The following is a 20,979-nucleotide window of genomic DNA, read 5'->3' as shown; positions in this document are numbered from 1 at the left end:
TTTTGCTTTTGTTACAGAATTTCAATTTTTTTTTTTTTTTTTTTTTTTTTTTTTTTCTCCCTTTTTTTTTTTTTTTTTTTATTTTTTTTTTTTTTTTTTGATTTGGTTTTTTTCCCCCTTTTTTTTTTTTTTTTTTTTTTAAGACAAAGTGTGTGTAGTTCAGGCTGACCTTGAACTAGCTGTGTAGCTGAGGATGACCTTGAACTCCATATCCTCTTGCCTCAGCCTCTTGAATGCTGGGGTGACTGGTATACACCACCAGTTTATGCTGGAGATGGAACCTAGGATGTTGTGCACTCTAGGCAAGAACTCTACAAACTGAGCCGCACCCCAGCCCAATCCTGAGGTTCTTTATGCCTGGAAGAGGGAGGCAGAAGAGAGGTGAAGTCCGCTCTGGGGCAACTCATTTCTCTTTTCTTCTTTTGGAGATGGGGTCTTGCTATGTGTACCTCAGGCTGGCCTCAAACTCCTGATTCTTCTGCTTCAGCCTCCTTCGATTGGGATGACAGGCACCATCACACCTGGCTGGCTGTTTCTGACCTCTAGCATTGTGTCTAGAGCACTTGGGAGGCTGAGGCAGGAGAATCTTAGAGGCCAGCCCAGGCTACATAGTAAGTTCCAGGCTAGCCTGGCCTACATAGTGATAATTCTGTATCATAAAAACCTAAAGAAAGAATTTTATGAATACCTGAATCTCAGAGGCCAAACAGACTTGAATTTCACACCCAGGTCCTCAAGTGTCAGGGCTAAGGGCAAGGGAACCAAATTGACTAAGCTAAGGAGGATCAGGGGTGGGGATGCATATCCAATAGCCTGAGTCACATGGCAATGCTTGAGGTGGGTTTGTGTCTGGGCAGTTGGGTCCCTTATCCCTGAATCTAATCAGGCTTGGCCAGGCTGGCTTAATTCTGAGGTTCCCTGTTAGGAGAGAACCTTGGGAAAGGAAGACCATGAAAACCAGTTCCTGGGACTGGGGGCACTGAGTCCTTTCTTTGGTCCCAGAAGTAATGTCAAGGGCCCCAAGGAGAACAGAGCACACTTCCTACCACCTGCAGTGGCTGAACTAGAGGCTGGAGACTGAAGTAACTTTGGGGTCTGGTCAGGGAGGGCTATCGGGGAGGCCCCAGGTGCTCCTGTCTTCTGAGCTCTGGGCTACCATGAGGCATGCTGAGGTGAGGGGAAAAAGGGGTCCCTGGGTTTTTGTGGTTCTACAGATTCTTGCCCATAGATTTCCCCTTCGTAGTTCCATGCCCATCTCAGCTCTGGGCAAGGCATCCATTTCTGTACTTTTACTTCCCCAGGGAACCGTCCTCAGCTCACCCTTCCTTGCTGGGGTGCTGACCTCCCAGCCTGAGCCTTTCATGCTCTTTGATATTCTTGTTGCCAGCGGTGCGATGGTGGCAGTGATGATGGTTGATCTACTTGTAGGAGCCACCTGGGATCGTCTTGAGGCAAAGGTCATCTGTATACTATCCCACATGTCAGAAGCTTCCATTTTCCTGACTGCTTTACTCAAAAGAAGCTGAGGCTTGGGAGAAACTTCATAACCTGCCTGGGTTCACATGAGGTCTGAGTCTGAATCCACATCTACTTGATCTGAAAGCCTCCTTAGCTAGGCTCTACCTGGGCTGCTGATGGTTAAAAAGCCATGGGTAGTTTTTTGTTGTTTTTGTTTTTTATTTTTTCTTTTTTTGGTCTTTTTGAAACAGGGTCTCCCTGTAGCCCCAGCTGACCTGGAACTTGCTCTGTAGACCAGCCTGGTCTTGAACTCACAGAGATACCTCTCTGCCTCTGCCTCCCAAGTGCTGGGATTAAAGATGTACACCAGTAGGCCCGGCTATGGGTAGTTTTTTAAAAGCCAACCACCACAGGGGCTGGGGAGATAGATGGCTGTTGGTAAAGTGCTTGCCCTGCAAGCATGAATACCTGAATTTGATCCCCAGAACCTACATAAAAAGCCAGGTGTGGTGGCATCAGTGTGTAATTCCTGCACTTAGGAGGTGGAGGCAGGATCCCTGGGGTTCACAGCCAGTCTAGCTGAATTAGTAAGCTCTAGGCCTGCCTCAAAAAATAAGGTGGGTGGCTCCTGCAGACTGATACCAGGGGTTGTCCTTGCCTCCACACACATATGGAGGCACACATGCACACACAGTTACAGAGTCACACACACACAGAGTAGGGAATGATGTTGTGGAGAGGGTGGCTTCTGATGTTTGTTTACCCAGGAATCTCTGGGTACCTTCTGGCAATAGGGTTATAGGGAAATATACTGTGGCCCATGTGCTGAGGTCCTCAAATGTCAACAGAGTGATGGGTGAGAAAGCTTACCAAGGAGAAGACCCTGTCTCAAAAAAAAAAAAAAAAAAGTGTCTAGGTTGATTTTTCTGTCATTCTGGGGATCAAATCCAGAGCCTCATGCATGGTAGGCCAGCACTTCAGCATTGAGCTGCAGCTGCAGCAGGTATCTCAGGCTAGGAATCTCCCTATGAGTGGAGCACTGCCTCTAGTCCTCTTAAGCACTCGGTGTCACTCATTCTGAGAAAGAGGAAGTTAACTGTGGTGGGGGATCTGCCCCTGTGGGATAGGTGGGGTCCAGAAGCTTTGTGAACCCTGTGGCTTGGAGGCTGCTGCTCTTGGGTCGTGGTAGGTGCAGTGTAAACCCATGCTGCTTGATTTGAGGGTCAGGCCTGTCCATGTTTCCCCTCTGGTACTGGGACTTGAACCCAAGGCTTCATGCATGCTAAGCAACCACCCTACCACCAAGCTCTACACCCTCTCAACCCTCTTTTTATTTAAAAATTAAAAAAAAAATTTATGAGTATGAGTGTATTGCCTGCATGTGTGTAAGCGAAGCCATATCGTGTAGTGCTTGCAGAGGTCAGAAGACAGCATTGGATTCCCTAGAACTGGAGTTATAGACGGTTGTTAGTCGCCATATGGATGCTGGGAATCAAAACCTCAGTCCTCTACAAGAGCAGTCAGCACTCTTAACCACTGAGCCATCTCTTCAGCCCTTTTTCACTTTTTAAAAAAACATTTTATTTTCTGTATGTGTGTGAACACAACATGCCATGGTGTGAGGGTGGAGGTCAGAGGATAACCTGTAGGAATTGGTTCTCTCTTTCCACCTTGTGGGACCTTGGGATCAAACTGAAGTTGTTAGACTTGACAGCAAGCCGCTTTTACATGTTGAGCCAAATCAGCAGCCTTCATTTTTTTGAGACAAGGTCAGATTAAGTTGCCAAGCCTGGCCTTGGACTCTCTCTGTATCCCAGGCAGACCTTGAACTTGCAACCTTCCTACCTCAGCTTCCTGAGTACTTATGTTGACAGATGTGCACCGGCAGGCCTAGCTGCCCTGTCCACATTGGAAATGTAAACCTTCCACTGGAACATTATCTCACATAGACACAAGTTTGCCTGAGACCGGAGGACCTGCCAGGTTATTTATTCAGTGTCACATTATTTGTTACAAGAGCAGCTTGAATGTCAGGCAGTAGAAGACAGAATTAAACTCAGGTTCATCCACAAGAAGACATATAGAGCACCATTCACCAAGAACAAGGAAGCTCTTAAGAGAACTGGGCCTGACAGAGGGCCCCCTTCCCTTCCATAACAGGAAATACCTGCGCTTTTTTGTTACAAATGTAGCCATCTTCTGTTAGGGTGCACAGGAAGTTGAGAACTGTCCCTCTAGAGAGAACTGGCCCATGGTGGGAGTGGGTTAAACTACTGGGTAGGAAGAGAACTTAGTTCTTCCAGCCTGTTCAAAAGAAATGAAAATATTAAGAGTTAGATCTTGTCAGTGATAAAAGTGGGTTATCACAAACACAGATAAATAGATAAAGATAATACAGTTTTCTTTCTTTAAAAAGCAAGGTACGGGGCTGGAGAGCTGGCTCAGCGGTTAAGAGCACTGACTGCTCTTGCAGAGGACCCGGGTTCGCTTTCTAGCACCCACATGGTGGCTGCGAACCATCCTTAACTGCAGTTCCAGGGGAATCCGAAGCCCTCCTCTGACCTCCCCAGCATTGCACGACACGGGTGCACTCACTCACATTCAGGCAATATACTCATACACATAAAATAAAAATAATAAATAAAATTTTAAAAATAAAAAGCAAGGTACAAGCTAGGTGTGGTAGTTGCACATCTTTAACCCCAGCTTGGCTTTAACCCTAGCACTGGGAAGGCAGAGGCAGGTGGATCTCTTATGTGACTGAGGCCAGCCTGGTCTACATAGCCAAATTTCAGGCCAGCTGGGGCTATGGTGTCCTAGGAAGGAAGGAAATAAGGACATAAGGAAGGAAATAAATGTACAGAACTGAGTTGGGCTCATGGGCTCATGGTACCTTTTGGCAAAACCAAATCATTTGTGGTTCGAACAGAGCTGATAGAATAAGTTGTTGGTTAGCAAGGACAGTTCACCTGTGAGATGTTTTGAGGTACTGTGAGTTAGGAGAGAAAGACTAATTGTTCACGAGTCATTTTGTATACTTTGAAAAGTTTTAGTTGAAGCATATTACCTATGAAGAGAAAGGAGATGCAGGTGGAGAGGCAGACACAGGTGGGTGGATGGGGTCATGGCTGGGTAGGTAGAGCTATCTATAGGTGTATGTATGGATGCATGGATAGATCAACAACCTGCTCTAGTGGGGAGGACTGTATAGGACCAGGAGATGGTCTGCATGCTATTGCAGTGGTCCACTCGGGATTATAGGACCAGTATCAGATTATTGAAATGTTTCACACGTGAATTGGGGGTTTCTTATGACCACATACAGTAGGCCTGGCATTGCTTGCTTTCTAGAAAAGCAAATTCCTCTGTGATGAGGTTTTGCTGGCAACTCTCAGAAAACTATTCTGTGTATAATTACCAACAGCTTAATCCGTTTTTCAGCCACCACCTTAAGAATTACAAGTGATATGAAACCAATTAAGATAATCAGTCCTTGATTTTAAGTCACCCATGCCCCTGATGAGTGGCTGTGTTCCAGATGCCCAGAGGCGTGGACTCTGGTTTTGGTTTCCTCTGTTTCAGGTTTCATTTTGTCCTGAAGTCAGTAAATCTCTGTGTGTAGGTATTGGCCTCATCCAGTTTCCTTTTCAGTAACTCTTTGTTCTTATTCTGGAAAAATACCCATTAGTATCAGAATAGTCACCCTTCCCAGGAACCCCTACCTTATTTAATTATCTATTTCTGTTTCAGTTTACTATTTGTGTGTGTGGCAAGGTCTTGTGTAGCTCAGACTAGCCTAGAATTTAGGATCTGCTTCTGCCTCCCCAGTGCTGGGATTACTGGCATGAATCATCAGACCCAGTTAGAGCTCTTTAAAAATATTCCCACATTTTATTGTGTGTGTGTGTGTGTGTGTGTGTGTGTGTGTGTATGCATACATATAGAGGTCGGAGGGCAACTTGTGGAGTCAATTCTCGGGTTGTAAGGCTTGGCAGCAGGTATTCTACCTACTGAGTCATCTCACCAGCCTTCATGTGAAAAGATTTTGGGACATTGGTTTTGACCAGATTATCAACTCCCTCCCCCTTCCCTTCCTCCCTTCTTTCTCCTCCTACTCCCCTTCCCCCCTCCTTTTCCCTTCTCCCTTCATCCTCCTCCCCCTCCCCTTCCCTCTTCTTTTCATACAGGCGCTGGGGGAGTTTCGGGCATGCTCTACAACTGAGCCACACCAGCCCTCTGTGACACCAAGTTCAAAGATCTGCTTCCCTCACTTTCTCTTCTTTAAGGGTTTTGATGTGGTTTTATTTTTACAGTGCTGGGGATTGAACCCAGGGCCTCATGGTTGCTAGGCAAGTACTCTATCACTGAGCTGCTCCCTAGTGTGGGTTTAAAGCTTGGATGGCAGTATAAGGCTTCAGGCTCCTTGCTGGTCTTTCTTGTGTAACTCTGCCAAGGCTCCTAGCATCAGAGATGCTCAGAGGGAATGTAGTGCCATGGTGACGAGGGCAGCTGAGAGAGAAGAGGAGGGCATTGTAGTCACTATAGCCAGATGGGATATTTAACCATGGCCCCACCCGGCTTCTGCCAATGGGTGTGGGGCAGGAGTGTGGACAGGTGTCCTAATTAAAAAGAAAAGCCTGAAATCCAAATTTACTATCATCTATCAGTCATCTATATCAATTATTTATCATCTATCATCCATCTGTTATCTATTATCAATTATCTATCATCTGTCATCTGTCATCTGTCTGCCTACCTGTGTACTCTCTCTTTACCCATCCATAGGTATGTGTTTACATATGTGTATGTCTGTATCTGTCTTTACCTACCTACCTACCTACCTACCTACCTACCTACCTACCTGTTTTTTGGAGGGTGGTGCTGGATGAACCCAGGGCCTTGTACAGACTAGACAAATGTCCTTCAACTGAGCCCATCCCCAGAAAATCTTTTTTTGGGGTTTTTTTTTTTGGGGTCTTTTTGAGACAGGGTCTCCCTGTAGCCCCAGCTGTCCTGGAACTCACTATGTAGACCAGGCTGGCCTTGAACTCACAGAGATCCGCCTGCCTCTGCCTCCCAAGTGCTGGGATTAAAGGCGTGCACCACCACACCTGGCAAACCGTATTTTTATATACAATAATTTTATTTTATTTTATTTTTAAATAATTTATTGAGAATTTCATATATGCATATAAGGTGTTTTGATTAAATCCACACCCATTCCCTCCCCTCCAAGTCCTCCCATGTCTCCCCATCACTTTTTTCTGGTAGTTTCATGTACTCTTTCTTCTTGTTTTATTTAATTTTTTATGGGGCTTTTGACTACTCTAACATTCCCCGCTCTGAAGAGGTAACCCTAAAATCTTTTAAGGATTAGATAAAAGCTCCCAGATACTTTTGACATTTTTGGCCTTTGGAACAGACTGTGTTGCTAAGAGGACAAAGGACATTGTGACTTTTAGCCAAGAAACTGGCTACTTTTCTTTGGAGTCTTTTTACCCTAACTGCTTAGCCAATTCCTACCTCCTATTCTTATCACACCATCCTCTGAAATTGCCAATAGGGAATCGGGATGCTGACCACTCTGGCTTCTTTCATGCTGGATAGGGACACGGGGTGAGGCAGTTGGAGTGCCCCTTCAGTGGGTCTATCTAAAAGACTCCCAAATTACATAACTCATCTCTTGGGGGAAAAGAAAGTCCTGGACTGGTGAATAGGAGATGTGAAGGAGAAGTAAAGGCAAGAGTAATTAGCATTACAAGTTCTAGACAGGGAACTAGAAAAAAGAACAGGGCAGTTTTCAAATGTTCATATGAGAGTCCATTGGAATTTCTTGACAAGGGCTTCCAAAAGCACCCTCTGTTGGGTTCCTCCTCATTTTTCTTTTCTCTTCCAAGGCTGGACTGTAGAGTAATGGAGTCAGGATTTGCTTTCAGGTGTTTTGAGAGCTGTTGGAGTGGTTAGAATCAGTGTCAGTTCCCTCTCAAAGACTTCTAGATAGGGGGAGAAAACAAATTTATCCATCATTTTAGAACAATAGCAGGTTGTCTCCCTTAGCTACAGGTGGGCACTACAGTACTGGAGACCAAGATTTGAAGTCTTACATCTGAGCAGCACTTTCTGGTTAGGAACAAAATCAACCAGGCGTGGTGGTGCACTCCTTTAGGGAGGCAGAGGCAGGTGGATCTCTGTGAGTTCGAGGCCAGCCTGGTCTACATAGTGAGTTCCAGAACAGCTGGGGCTATAAGGAGACCCTGTCTCAAAAAGACCAAAAAAGAAAAAAAAAATTATTATTTTTATTTTATGTGTATGAGTGTATTGCCTGCATGTATGTGAGTGTCCTGCAATGCTGTGGAGGTCAGAAGAGGACTTTGGATTCTACTGGAACTGGAGTTAAGGATGGTTCACAGCCGCCATGTGGGTGTTGGGAATCGAACTTGGGTCCTCTGCAAGAGCAGTCAGTGCTCTTAACTGCTGAGCCATCTCTCCAGCCCCCTAAATGACTTTTTATGTGGGCTTAAGCCTAATGTCTTGGAAGTGTAATCCCTTGAACTCTTTATTTTTTTTTTATTTTTTATTTTATGTGTATGCGTATATTGCCTGCATGTAGGTAAGTGCACCCGTGTTGTGCAGTGCTGAAGGAGGACAGAAGAGGCTGTCAGATCCCCTGGAACTGTAGCTACAGACAATTGCTAGCTGCCTTGTGGGTGCTGGGATTTGAACCCGGGTCTTCTGCACGAACAACCAGTATTCTTAACTGTTGAGCCATCTCTCCAGCCCAATCCCTTGAACTCTTAAATATACTGATGACTTTACTCTTTGCTTATACTTTCCTTTTGGGTGTTTAAGATCATATAGTTGGCCCAAATAAATCAATTTATTTTTACACTTAAGGTTGTTTTGAGGAACTTGTCCTCAGGGGTCACATGGGCTTGGAAGGAGCCCCTGGCTCCTTTCTTTTACCAGTTCCATCTGTGTGAAGATAAGTCAAAGGTCCTGTTCCACCATGTCTGGCTTCACTTGGGAACATGGATGAGGTGTTTCCTTTGAAATCTATGTGAAGATAAGTCAAAGGTCCTGCTCGACCATGGCTGGCTTCACTTGGAAGCATAAATTAGATGTTTCCTCTGAGTTGACCCTCTTCTTTGTAGACTGGACATTGGTTCAAATCAATCTCTTGGGGTCGCCATGGCTTCCCTGAACAAGAGGACAGGTGACTCATCACAGTTACGGGGCATTTTGAGAGATGTTCCATAGTCCCCTGGAATTTAGTCAACCTTGGAGGGCAAGGGGCAAAACCTGTCCTTTAAGTCCCTCTGACCAGATTAGTATGGGCCTCAAAGGCTGTTAAACATCCAATAATGTTAATTCTACCAGTCTGGTACTTTTAATTATCATGTGGTATGTAGATAAAGCTTAGGCAAAGACCAAATGTTCTCAGATAAACCTTGACTAGATATATATTTTGTTCCTTAAACTAGTTGACTAAACTCTGACCATAGACATTTTAAGATTATGTGTATATTATTTTTGTCTCATCCTTTATATATCATAACAAACTTAAACAGACCTTCATCACTTGCTTAGGCATTCTCATTTTTTCTATTTTGGAAAACATCTCCATTCCCATATCCTTTTACCAACATTTATGTTCTCATTTTCTTTTCTTTTTTTTTTAAAATAATTATAAGATATAATAACATTAACAAGTAAATTTTCCATCTGTTGTGAGAATTCTTTTCCTTGGGATACTAAGAAATGCTTATTCCCTAGTGTCAAGCCAATGTTTGATTAAATGGGGGACCAATGGGGAACCAATGAATTTACTGAGCTTACTTACTGAGATAACTGAGGGGTTGCTGAGGTATATGAATGACCTGAGGGTATGCACACTGGAAAGCCTTTTCCCAGCATGGGTCAAGCCTTCTCTTCCTAGCCTTCCCCACATTGTATACTTTAGCCCTCCCCAAATCTAGGAGACCATGTGAGAATAGGGCCAAATTACATACAGCTGGCTGGGAAGAGTGGCTGGATACTCTGATGAGGGTCCAATGACCCTGTTTACCACTCCTTTAATGAATGAGCACAACTGTCAACAAGCCCAACTGTGACGATGTTCAGCAATCAGGCACAGCTGAAGTCGATGATGGTAGTTATTTTATGTAGAAGGGGCTGCTGTATAGCATCATCTTATTAAAAGGACCTGGAATTTAAAAGTATTTGGTGCTAGGAGCCACATACGAGGGAGAACATACGTCGTTTGTTTTTCTGAGTCTGTGTTACTTCACTTAGTATAACAGTTTCTAGATCCATCCATTTACCTGCAAATTTCATGATTTCATCTTTCTTTACTGCTGAATAGAACTCCATTGTGTAAATATAGCACATTTTTGTTAACCAGCTGTCAGTTGAGGGATGCTTAGGTTGCTTCCATCTCTTAGCTATTGTGAAAAGAGCAGCAACAAACATGGTTGTACAAGTGGCTCTACAGTAGGATGAGTCCTTTGGGTATATGCCAAGGAGTGGTATAACTGGGCCATATGGTAGGTTCATTTTTAGTTTAAGAGTTCTCCACACTGTTTTCCATAGAGGTGTCACGAGTTTGCAATCCCACCATCAGTGAATGAGCGTTCCCCTTTCTCCACATCCTCACCAGCATTTGGTATCATTTGTTCTCTTGATCCTAGCCAGTCTGATTGGGTTGAGGTGATACCTTAGGGTGATTTTAATTTGCATTTCCCTAATTACTAATGATGTTGAAAACTTTTTGAGATGTTTCTTAGACATCTTTATTTCTTCCTCTGAGAACTCTCTGTTTCGCTCTTTAGCCCATCTTTAATTGGGTCATTTGGTTTCTGGCTTCTTGTTTTTTGAGTTCTTTATATATTCTGGATGTTAAACCTCTGTCAGATGTGTCACTGGTGAAAGTTTTTTTCCCATTCTGTGGGTTTTCTCTTCACTTTTTTTATTTCTTTTGCTGTACAGAAGCTTTTTAGTTTACTGAGGTTCCATTTATTGATTGCTGACCTTAATTCCTGAGCAACTTCTGTCTGATTTAGAAAATCCTTTCCTACACTTATATCCTGTATATGCTGCCAACATTTTCTTCTAATAGTTTCAGGGTTCCAGTTTCACTTTGATCCATTTGGAGGAGACTTTTGTGCAAGGTGAAAGATAAGGATCTAGTTTCATTCTCCTACAGGTGAAGATCCAGTTTTGCCAGCAACATTTGTTGAAGATGCTGTCTTTCCTCCATTGTGTGTTCTTGGCACCTTTGTCAAATATCAGGTGGCTGAAATTGCATGTACTCAGGTTTGGGTCTTCAGTGATGTTCCATTGATCTATGTGTCTGTTTTTGTGCCAGTACCACACTGTTTTTATGACTAGAGCTCTGTAGTATACTTTGAGATCTGGTATCGTAATCCCCCCAGTGCTGCTCTTTGTGCTCAGGGTTGCTTTGGCTATCTGGGGCCTTTTGTGCTTCCATATGAATTTAAGGATTTTTTTTTTTTCTAATTCTGTGAAGTATGTCATGGGGATTTTGATTGGGATTGCATTGAATCTGTATTTTGCTTTTGGTAGGATGGTCATTTTCACAATATTAATTCTTCCAATCAGTGAGCATGGGAGGTCCTGGTGTCTTCCTCAATCTCTCTCTTTGGTGTCTTTGGTCAGATTTATTCTAAGATTTTTTTTTTTTTTTTGCAGCAGTTGTGAATGGGAGCATTTCCCTATATTCTTTCTCCAATTGCTTGTTATTGGTATATAGAAAGGCTACTGATTTTTGTAGATTGATTTTATAACCTGCCACTATACTGAAAGTGTTGATCAGTTATAGGAGTTTTCTGGTGGAATTTTTGGGGTCTCTTAAGTATAGTATCATGTCATCTGCAAAAAGTGATAGTTTGACCTCTTCTTTTCCAATTAGTAGTCCTTTAATTTCCTTCTCCTGTCTTATTGCCTAGCAAGAGTTTCAAGCACTGTGTTGAAAAGGAGTGGAGGTACTGGACATCCTTGTCTGGTTCCTGATTTTAATGGGAATGCTTCCAGGTTTTCTCCATTTAGAATGATATTGGCTGTGGGTTTATTATATATGGCTTTAACTATGTTGATGTATGTTCCCACCAGTCCAGTTCCCTCTAAGACTTTGAACATAAATGCATGCATAAAAGCCTTTTCTGCATCTATTGAGATGACGTTGTGGTTTTTGTCTTTTTGTGGTGTCCCACATCTCTTGCATAGTCCATTCCTTTGTTTTTTAAAATTTTCCATACTCTTTGCTTGAGTGATCCAATTCTTCAACTTTATCCTCCAGTGTTGATATTCTGTTTTCCATTCCATTCATTCTAGCGATGAAGCTTTCCCCTGTTGTTTGAAGTTGGCTTATTGAGTTTTGCACTTCCTTCTTCATTTCTGCCTGCGTTTTCTTCAGTGTTTCTAAATCTTTTGTGAATTCATTCAGAAGTTTATGCCTGTCTTCTTTTAGCTCTTTGGTTTGTTTGTTTGTGTGTTCTTTAAATTTATTGACTTCCTTGATCATGTTTATGGTTGTTCTTTTAAATTCAGTGTCCTGGGTTATCTCTAGGGGGTTCTCCTTGTAGAACTCTTCTACAGGACTGGTGGAGGTTGGTGGGGACATAGTGCTTTGGCTTTCCATTTTATTATTCTTTCATTGTGATTTTGGTTTGTGAATTTCTTTCATTTATGATTCTGATATGAGAATTAAGTTGACACATGCTTCTGTTTGTATTATTGGGGTGCCTAGGTCCTTTCCTTATTGGTTATGTAAAGCTGGTTGGTACAGGTTTCAGGTTCTCTTGGGTTTTATTTTGGAGGGAACTGATGGGTTCAGACCAGTTATTCAGGAGCACCCACAGAAGCCCAAGTCAAATCCCAATCAGGCTCACTCAGGCTTCCTTCTAAGGTTTGGACCCCTATTAGCAGGAACTCAGAGAAAATTTGGGAAATTCCCTAACCAGGCAGGGGGCAGTTTGGGGACTCTCCATTGGTCTGCTGTGTTCTCAGCCCTTATGCCGGAGGGAGGCCAGAACCTTGCACTCTCTGGCGGTATGCTGAGATCACATCTGCTACACTGATGGGAGTCGAAACCCACCCTCTCAAGATGTCTGCTAGGATCTCAGTCTTAGCCTACCAAAGCCAGATCTGCCCTTATTATTATTTTTTTTCTTTGAGACAGGGTCTCACTATGTAGCCCTGATTTCCATTTTATTATTCTTTCATTGTGATTTTGGTTTGTGAATTTCTTTCATTTATGATTCTGATATGAGAATTAAGTTGACACATGCTTCTGTTTGTATTATTGGGGTGCCTAGGTCCTTTCCTTATTGGTTATGTAAAGCTGGTTGGTACAGGTTTCAGGTTCTCTCAGGTTTTATTTTGGAGGGAACAGATGGCTTCAGATCAGCACCACATGGAGGCAGGATCCAGGTGCTCTCAGGCAGTCCCCTGCGTTCTAAGCTCCTATGCCAGAGGGAGGCCAGAACCCAGCACTTTGTGGTCTTTGATTTTTATTTTATATGTATGAGTGTTTTGCGTACATATATATGTAAGCGTACTCGTGTGCAATGCCCACAGAGGCCAGAAGAAGGTATTGAAGCCCCTGGAACTCACAGACAGTTGTTAGTTACCATGTGGGTGCTGGCACACCAGAACCAAACCTGGGTCCTCTTAACCGCTGGTCTATTTCTCCAGCCCTCATCTAAAATTTAAAAGCATGCCTAAAACAACGAGGTGGCCACAGCAGCTCTTCCGTGGACTAAGCTGGCCTTTGGAGGGCCATTTCTCACCTCTCATGGTATTGGCCTAATCACAGTGAACACAGGAGTGGAGCCCAATAATGGGGTAGTGACTTCCCTATAGTTAGCATCTAGTCCAGGGTCAGATCCAGAATGACAAACTCTGAAGCTAGCCGATGCTTGCTTGGGCGGGCACACCTAACCTAGCTGCATCTGTCTATCCGTTTAGTGTGTCTCTGTAACAGAGTGAAGGCTTTGGTTTTGTTGTTATTTTCCGCTTAAAATAATTTTTAACCTAGGTGCATCTGTCTATCCGTTTAGTGTGTCTCTGTAACAGAGTGAAAGCTTTGGTTTTGTTGTTATTTTCCGCTTAAAATAATTTTTTTTTTTTTGAGACAGGGTCTCAGTAGATAGCTAGGCTAGACTCAAACTATTGATCCTCCTGCCTCAGCCTCCTGAGTGCTGGCATTACGCAAAGGTGTGTAACCACATCTGGTCATGATTTTTTTTAAAGAATTGAAGCACATTAGTGCTAACTGTCTAAGCCTGGACGGTTGCATAATAAAATATAGGAACTTGTATGATCTTGTCTGAATTTGAATCCAGTCCCTGAGCTAACTAGCTGTGTGATACAGGGCTCATCACTGAATTCTTATGTGCCTCCATTTTCACAACTGAAAAAGGAAGTGGTAAAAGATTGACCTTAGAGAGCTAAAGGAGAACATAGCACTTTATATTTATTTGTTTATTTTTATTAGGCAGGGTTTTACTATATGGCCCTGGTTGCCTTGGAACTTGGTACGTAGAGAACACACAGAGGTCTGTCCCCCTGAGCCATCTCCAGCCCCCACAGTTTCACTTTGTAGGGCACTAGGTTAGGGCCTGGCACAGGAGCTGCCATTTGGGTATTGCCTGAGCTGATGGTGGTGATGGTGATAAGGTCTGACAATCTTCAGTTCATAAGGTGGCAACATGCTCATGACTCCCAGGTGCTTTAGCGGTCAAGGGACCATCATCCTTTAAGGCCCATTTAAGTGGTAACCTCCATTTTCCATGTAGCAGTGAGATGCTATGGTTCCAGGACCTTGCCAGTCCTTTGTTCCTGTCACTTGTGGTCTTTGAAGTTTGTACACTCAGGCTTAGAGGTCCCCGGATGTAGGAATCAAGTTGGTTTCTGTGAGCCTGCAGCAGCTGGGTTTGAACTCCAGCCTGTGTCCCATAGCATAACCACTGACCTGTGCATATACTCGTGTCCCCAGGACTGGAATGTCACATGGAACACCAGCAACCCCGACTTCACCAAGTGCTTTCAGAACACAGCCCTCGCATGGCTGCCTTGTGTCTACCTCTGGGCCTGTTTCCCCCTCTACTTCCTCTATCTCTCCCGACATGACCGGGGCTACATCCAGATGACACACCTCAACAAAGCCAAAACTGTAAGTGACCTGTGTCGCCATGGGCTGGGGCAATCAGGTAGGGGCAGCTAATCTTTGTTTTATGTAATTGGGACACAGGGTCTCACTGTGTAGCCCAGGCTAGCCTTGTGTGAGAAAGGTAGACGAATGTGGTAGATCACAGCTGGAGCCCTCCAGGATGACATGGGTTAAAATCTCAGGCCCGTGACTTCTGAGTAACACTTTTAACCTCCGTGGTCTCGGTTTCCTTTTGTGCATCAGGGATGAGTCTTAGGAAATTATAAAAAGATGTTTCTTTACTGAAGCAATTTCCTTTTATTTTTTTATTTACTTTAAAAATGTTTTGGGGGAAGTCAGGCATGGTGGTGCATGCCTTTAATCTCAGCACTGGGGGCAGGGGCAGGTGAATCTCTGTGAGTTCTAGACCAGCCTGGTCTACACAGTGAGCTCCATGCCAGCTGGGGCTACAGGGAGACCTTGTGTCAAAAAAAAAAACCCAAAAATCATTTTAGGGACTGGGGAGATGGCTCAGTGGATTAAATACTTACCACACAAATGTGAGGACCAGAGTTCAGATCCCTAGCACCCACACAGGAACTGGGTGGGTCAGGGAGCTTGTCTGTTATCCCAGCACTTGGAAGGTGGAGACAGAGGATCCTTGCAACAAGCTGACTAAGCAAACTAGCCGAATCAGGGCGCTCCATGTTCCAGTGAGAGGCCTTGCCTCAGTAAATAAAGTGGAGCGAGATTGAGGAAGACACCTGACATCAGCCTCTGGTATACACACTGTGCACGTGCATCCATACACATCGCACATGCATGCACAAGTGACATACACATGCAAAAGAAATTACATTTTGAAAGAATTTCAGACTACAGGACGTTTACAGGAATAAATAGCAACACCTGCCCTGACGGTCCGCCTGTGGCTCCCGTTGGCCAGGTTTTCACTTTGGTCACTTTTTCCTCCTTCGCCTTCACTGTCTGTGTGTGTGCACTACCCACCACGCCCTCTGCGCCTTAATTCTTTTTGTTTTGATTTGATTGTGTGTGCGTGTGCATGTGTTTGTGTGTGTGTGTGCGTGTGTGTTTGTGTGTGTGCATGTGCGTGCGCGTGTGCATTTGTGTGTGTGTGCATGTGCACGTGCGTGCGTGCGTGTGTGTGCGTGTGTGTATTTTGAGACGGGGTCAGCTCCCTGTATTCCCATTAAAACTTGATCTGTAGACCAGATTGGCCTTGATCTCACAGAGATCCTCCTGTCTCTATCTCCCACGTGCTGGGATTAAAGGCATGTGACACTGTGCCCAACTTGATTTGATTTTTGAGACAGGGTTCTACTCTGTAACCTAGGCTGGCCCTGAACCAGAGATCCCCCTACCTCTGTCCCCTCCAGAGGATGGGATTTCAAGTTACCACATCCAGCTTGTCCATTAATTATTCAGTGTTTCTTTCCTCAAAGAGGACTATTCTGTCATGTAATGGTGGCTATAGGGATGGAACTGTGTCAAGTCCCTGGAGGACTCTCTAGCAGGTATGGCCAGATGTATGATCCCATGTAAGGTACCAGGGGAATGAGAAGAAATAAGACAGCCTGGTGTGGTGGAGGACTCGGGAGGCTGAAGCATGAGGATCAGGAGTTCAAGGGCAGCCTGGGCTATAGTGAGACACTGTTACAGAGAATGAGAAATTTTTCTGAGGACTGTGGCCAGTCCTCTGGGCCTGGCTAGTCCCTGCAAGGTGAGCTTTGTTGGGGTGCTCTGGGAGCCGCTGTCACTCTAACACACCATGTTCCTTTCTCTTCCAGGCCTTGGGACTCTTGCTGTGGATCGTCTGCTGGGCAGACCTCTTCTATTCTTTCTGGGAAAGAAGTCAGGAGCCGTACTTGGCCCCTGTGCTACTGGTCAGCCCAACCTTCCTGGGTGTCACTATGGTGCGTTGCGGCTGACAGGGCTCCTGTGGCCCCTGGGTGCTGTGCAGACAAGAATAGCACCTGACGATAACAGTGAGAGGGCTTGGGTTGGTGGTGAGGCTGGTGGTAGAGCACTTGCATAGTGTGAGCAAGGACCTGGGTTCCATCCCTGGCCAGAGCAAAAGAAAAGCTGCCTTGTCACCCAGGTATGGGGGTCACATGCCTGTCACCCCAGCTCTTGAGGGATGGGGCAGAAGGGTCAAGATCAGCCTTGGTTATAATATTTTGTTTGAGACCAGACCCTATCTCAAAAAAACAAAAAACAGGGCCGTCAAGATGGCTCAGTAGGTAAAGATGCTTGCTGTGCAAGCTGACTACCTGAGTTCAACTCCTGGAACCCATGTAAAGTTGGAAGGAGAGAACCAATTCCACAAAATTGTCTTCTGACTGCTACATACGCCCCATTGCACATGTGCATCACATGCAGACACACACCAACCAACCAACCAACCAACCAAAAAAATAAAACCCCTTTATTCCCAGGCACTTGGGAGGCAGAGGTGGATGGATCTCTGTGAGTTTGAGGCCAGCCTGAGTTCCAGGCCAGTCAAGACTACATAGTGAGGGGGCCTGGAGAGATGGCTCAGCAGTTAAGAGCATTGACTTCTCTTGCAAAGGACCCAGGTTCGATTCCCAGCACCAACATGGTGGCTACAAACCATCCTTAACTCCAGTTCCAGGGGAATCCGAAGCCCTCTTCTGACCTCCGCAGCATTGCACAACACGGGTGAACTCACTTACATGCAGGCAATGCACTCATACGCATAAAATAAAAATAATAAAGTATTTTAATAATAAAAAAAGGCTACATAGTGAGACCCTGTCTCAAAACAAAACAGAACAACAGAAAAACCCAATAAACAATAACAACAAAAAACAACAAAAAATCCAAAAGCAAGTAAGAAAAGACTCAGCATGGTTTAGGGGAGCCGTCATCTGGAGCCACAGTCCCCACCCAACCCTGTAGCTCCCTGTCATTGAGCTGAGTCTTCAGACAGATGCTCTCTCAGATCATGGGCATTACTTGAGGTCTGGCTCCTGCAGTCATTTCTAGTAATTGCCTGGGACCTGATAGATTCAGGAGTTTTGAGGCTGGGGGAGACAGGATAATAAACTGAACAGGGAGTGGTGCTGCCCCCCAGGATTCTATACATCAGCAGGCCACCACGCAGAACCACACTGTTATCACAGAGGACGTGAGTTGAGGCTTCCTGTGTCTGGAGGGTTCTTGGTGTTGTACTTGAACCTCCGTTGGCTCTCAGAATAACCCTGTGTGACAGGTACGGTGTATCCCTCTTTACAGGCAATGGAGTGAAGTCACAGAAGGCCCAGAGCTGAGCTCCAGGTCATTCTCCTCCTGGGTCACTAAGCCAGGATTGGGACCCTGTGTCACACTATATAGATGCTAACTGCAGTCACAGAGTGATGTGCCTGGACTGACCCATGTGCCTCGGGCTTCCTTGTGAAGCCTGGAAGGTTCTCAGAAAGCAGAGCCCTGGGCAGTTGGAGTAGGAGGAACACTCAAGAAATGGGCCAGATTATCTGAAGAAGGCTTGGAGGTTGAAAGGAAGTGGCGTGGGGTAGGCCAGGCTGCTTTGTTTTTTTTATATGTTTATTTACTTAGAGACAGAGGCTCACTATGCAGCCCTTGGTAGCCTGGAACATGCTATATAGATCAGGTTGGCCTCAGACTCACAGAGATCCACCGATTAAAGGTATAGACCACCAAGCTGGGCTAGACAGGCTATTTTTTGAAGAGTGGTGTTGGATTGAGGAAGTGGGGTGTGGACGGTTCGCCTGACTTGGACAGGGCAGACATAGCGGTGCCAGGTGCTTTCCTCACTCCTTCATATGACTCAGTTTCATACGTTTGCACTCTGCTTGTGCTACAGATAAGTGAGTGGAAGTCCAGAGAGGGGAAGGAACCTGGCCAAGGTCACACAGGCAGGAAGTGGTAGAGCCACATTCTGACCCTGGCTGTGGGACCTGCTGTTCTGGTGTCTACTGCAGTGGCTCTTGGCTTATTACCTGGTTCTCCTGCTGGACACTTAGTAGGCAATCAGCAAACATGTTTTTGTCTCCACTGCATGTGAGAAGCTATGGATAGAATCATGTCATGGGCTATGTACAGAAACATATAATTTTCCCCCACAAAAGACATAAGCCGGGACCCCGTGTGCAGAGCGCTTGAGGGTGAAGCTTGGGTGCTTTGACCCTCCCTGAGGGAGGGTCAGTGGAACTGAGGCCCAGAGGGTGAGCAGGCTGAAGGGTGAGACCATCCAATTGAGACCTGCACATGCACCAGCCCTGGGTTAGGAGGGAGAAGTGGAGGGTGGATCTGTGTGCTTGGAACAGAGATGGAGAAGAGAGAAGGGGAACCAGAGCTGTGGGGAGGTCGAGGCTGACCTGGGGCACCTCAGGCCTCTCAGTAAGTGGAGTTTGCTTTGTTGTGTGCTCTCCCAAAGTTGGGTCCTAAGTGGTTTTGTGCCACAGATCTCAGCTTTAAACTGAGCTTTCCCCACATTCTTGTTATGATGTCACTGAAATTCTACAACTTAGGGGCTCAGAGGATGGCTCAGTGGGTAAGACTACTTGCTATACAAGCATGAAGACCTGAGTTCAAATCCCCAGCAGCTGTAAAAAAAAAAAAACCCAGCATGGCCATGTGCACCTTTAACCTCAATGCTGTGGGGACCAGAGGCAAGTTGGCCACCAGTCCAGCACCAGGTTCAGTGAGAGACTCTGTTTCAAGGGAATAAGGTGAAGAGTGATAGAGCAGGGTACCCAACAGCCTCCTCTGGCAATTGGCATGTATTGCACACATGCATGCGTGCATACACGGCACGTACATGCATACACTAAATAAAAAAAAGAAACCGTAAAAAATTCCTACAACTTTCCAGGCAAGTCTGTTACCTCCATTTTGCAGACGTAAGGTTCTGGAAGGTTCTCTGACCAGCCCAGAGGTGCCTGATGTGACTGGGATAGGGCTGGGACTGAAGTGAGCCCTTCCCAAGCTGCTGAGCCATTGGTAGCACTCACCCGGCCTCAGGACCCCAGGGTCCTGCTTCTCTGATGATCTCTTCCTGTGTCTCCTCTAGCTGCTCGCCACCTTTTTAATTCAACTCGAGCGAAGGAAGGGGGTCCAGTCTTCAGGGATCATGCTCACCTTCTGGCTTGTAGCCCTACTGTGTGCCCTTGCCATCTTGAGGTCCAAGATCATGGCTGCCTTTAAAGAGGTAAGTGGTAGGTTATGTGGGAGAGAGATGCTTGCTGCATCCTGTATAGTTTGTATGCTATGGGAATCATAGGATGGGTACCACATGGGCCCTGCTTCTTCTCTAGGACATCTCTACTCCATCAAATCCCCATCATGTCAGCTGCAGTCTTTGTTCTAGAACCTTCTTTCCTCTCTGTGGGCAAATGCTGTCACACTGAGCTTCTGTCCACTGTGCCTGGCAAGGCCAGTTGGCTCACATATCTGTAGACTGGAGCTGAGCAAGGAGTGGTATTTGTGGGTGGCTCTTCACCAAGGGCTTTAGATGTGTTCCCTCCATGTTTGCCTGGTGTCTCCTGCCACCACCCTGGCTGGAAGTTGTTACACTGGCTGCTGGCTGCCACTCCAAAGAATTTTGAGTACCCTGCTATTCCCTGCTATCTGGGAGCTAGAGATTGACATGAGCATGGGAGAGGAATGGAGCAGTTATGCAGCACCTGTGGTATACAGCACAGCTCCTGTGGTGATCTCAGCAGCCAACATTAGTTGAGTTTGTGTTTTATAAATGCCCCCCCATCCCCATGGGGGACTGAGTGTTTTTCACAAGTAATCTTAGGACTATGCACAATCACTCTGATGGGGTGTTTCCACCCTGGCACTGACTGACATGTGGAAGCAGAGACTTCTTTGTGATGGGGCACTGTTCAGTGCTTGTGGGGTGTCTAGGAGCACCCTGGCCTCCATGCCCTGGGTGCCAGGAGCACCCCCCCTAAGTTAATGACAAGGAAAGTGTCCCCAACACTGCCACTTGTTGCCTGGGTGGCAAAATCACCATTGATTGAAGACCCCCAACTGTTCAGAGGTGGGGAAACTGAGACAAAGGTTAAGTGGACAAGGACTCATAGCTGGTAGGGGCAGGTCTGCTTCACTCCACTGGGTGAGATGCTGTCCACCCTCAGGGGATGGTGCTACCTTCTCCCCTGTCTCAAGAGGAGGGACACTTGCGGGGGGAGCCTGTGGCATGGGAGGTGGGTATCTGCAGTCTGCTCTCCTGGCTTGTCTTAATTCTTTTGCTGTTGCTGTAACTGAATCCCATAGTCAGGATGATTTAGAGAAAAGAACGGTTTATTTCTGGAACTGGGAGGTCTAGGTCTGGGGGCTGT

The 20,979-nt window shown here is 45.5% G+C and overlaps 1 protein-coding gene across 1 annotated transcript in view; it reads left to right on the top strand.

Moving 5' to 3' along the window:
* Abcc1 (ATP binding cassette subfamily C member 1) overlaps positions 1-20,979 on the top strand; it is a 142,775-nt gene that overhangs the window by 28,854 nt on the left and 92,942 nt on the right. Inside the window, exons 2-4 of the mRNA XM_017797340.2 lie at positions 14,474-14,650; positions 16,435-16,560; positions 19,701-19,838. Coding sequence (XP_017652829.1) covers positions 14,474-14,650; positions 16,435-16,560; positions 19,701-19,838 — 441 coding nt within the window. The remainder of the gene's footprint in view (positions 1-14,473; positions 14,651-16,434; positions 16,561-19,700; positions 19,839-20,979) is intronic.

The sequence above is a fragment of the Nannospalax galili genome, unplaced genomic scaffold, assembly GCF_000622305.1.
Source record: "Nannospalax galili isolate Female #2095 unplaced genomic scaffold, S.galili_v1.0 scaffold32, whole genome shotgun sequence".
Taxonomy (NCBI): Eukaryota; Metazoa; Chordata; class Mammalia; order Rodentia; family Spalacidae; genus Nannospalax; species Nannospalax galili.
The sequence above is the reverse complement of the archived record's forward strand: the minus strand, read 5'-3'. Positions and strand labels throughout refer to the sequence as shown.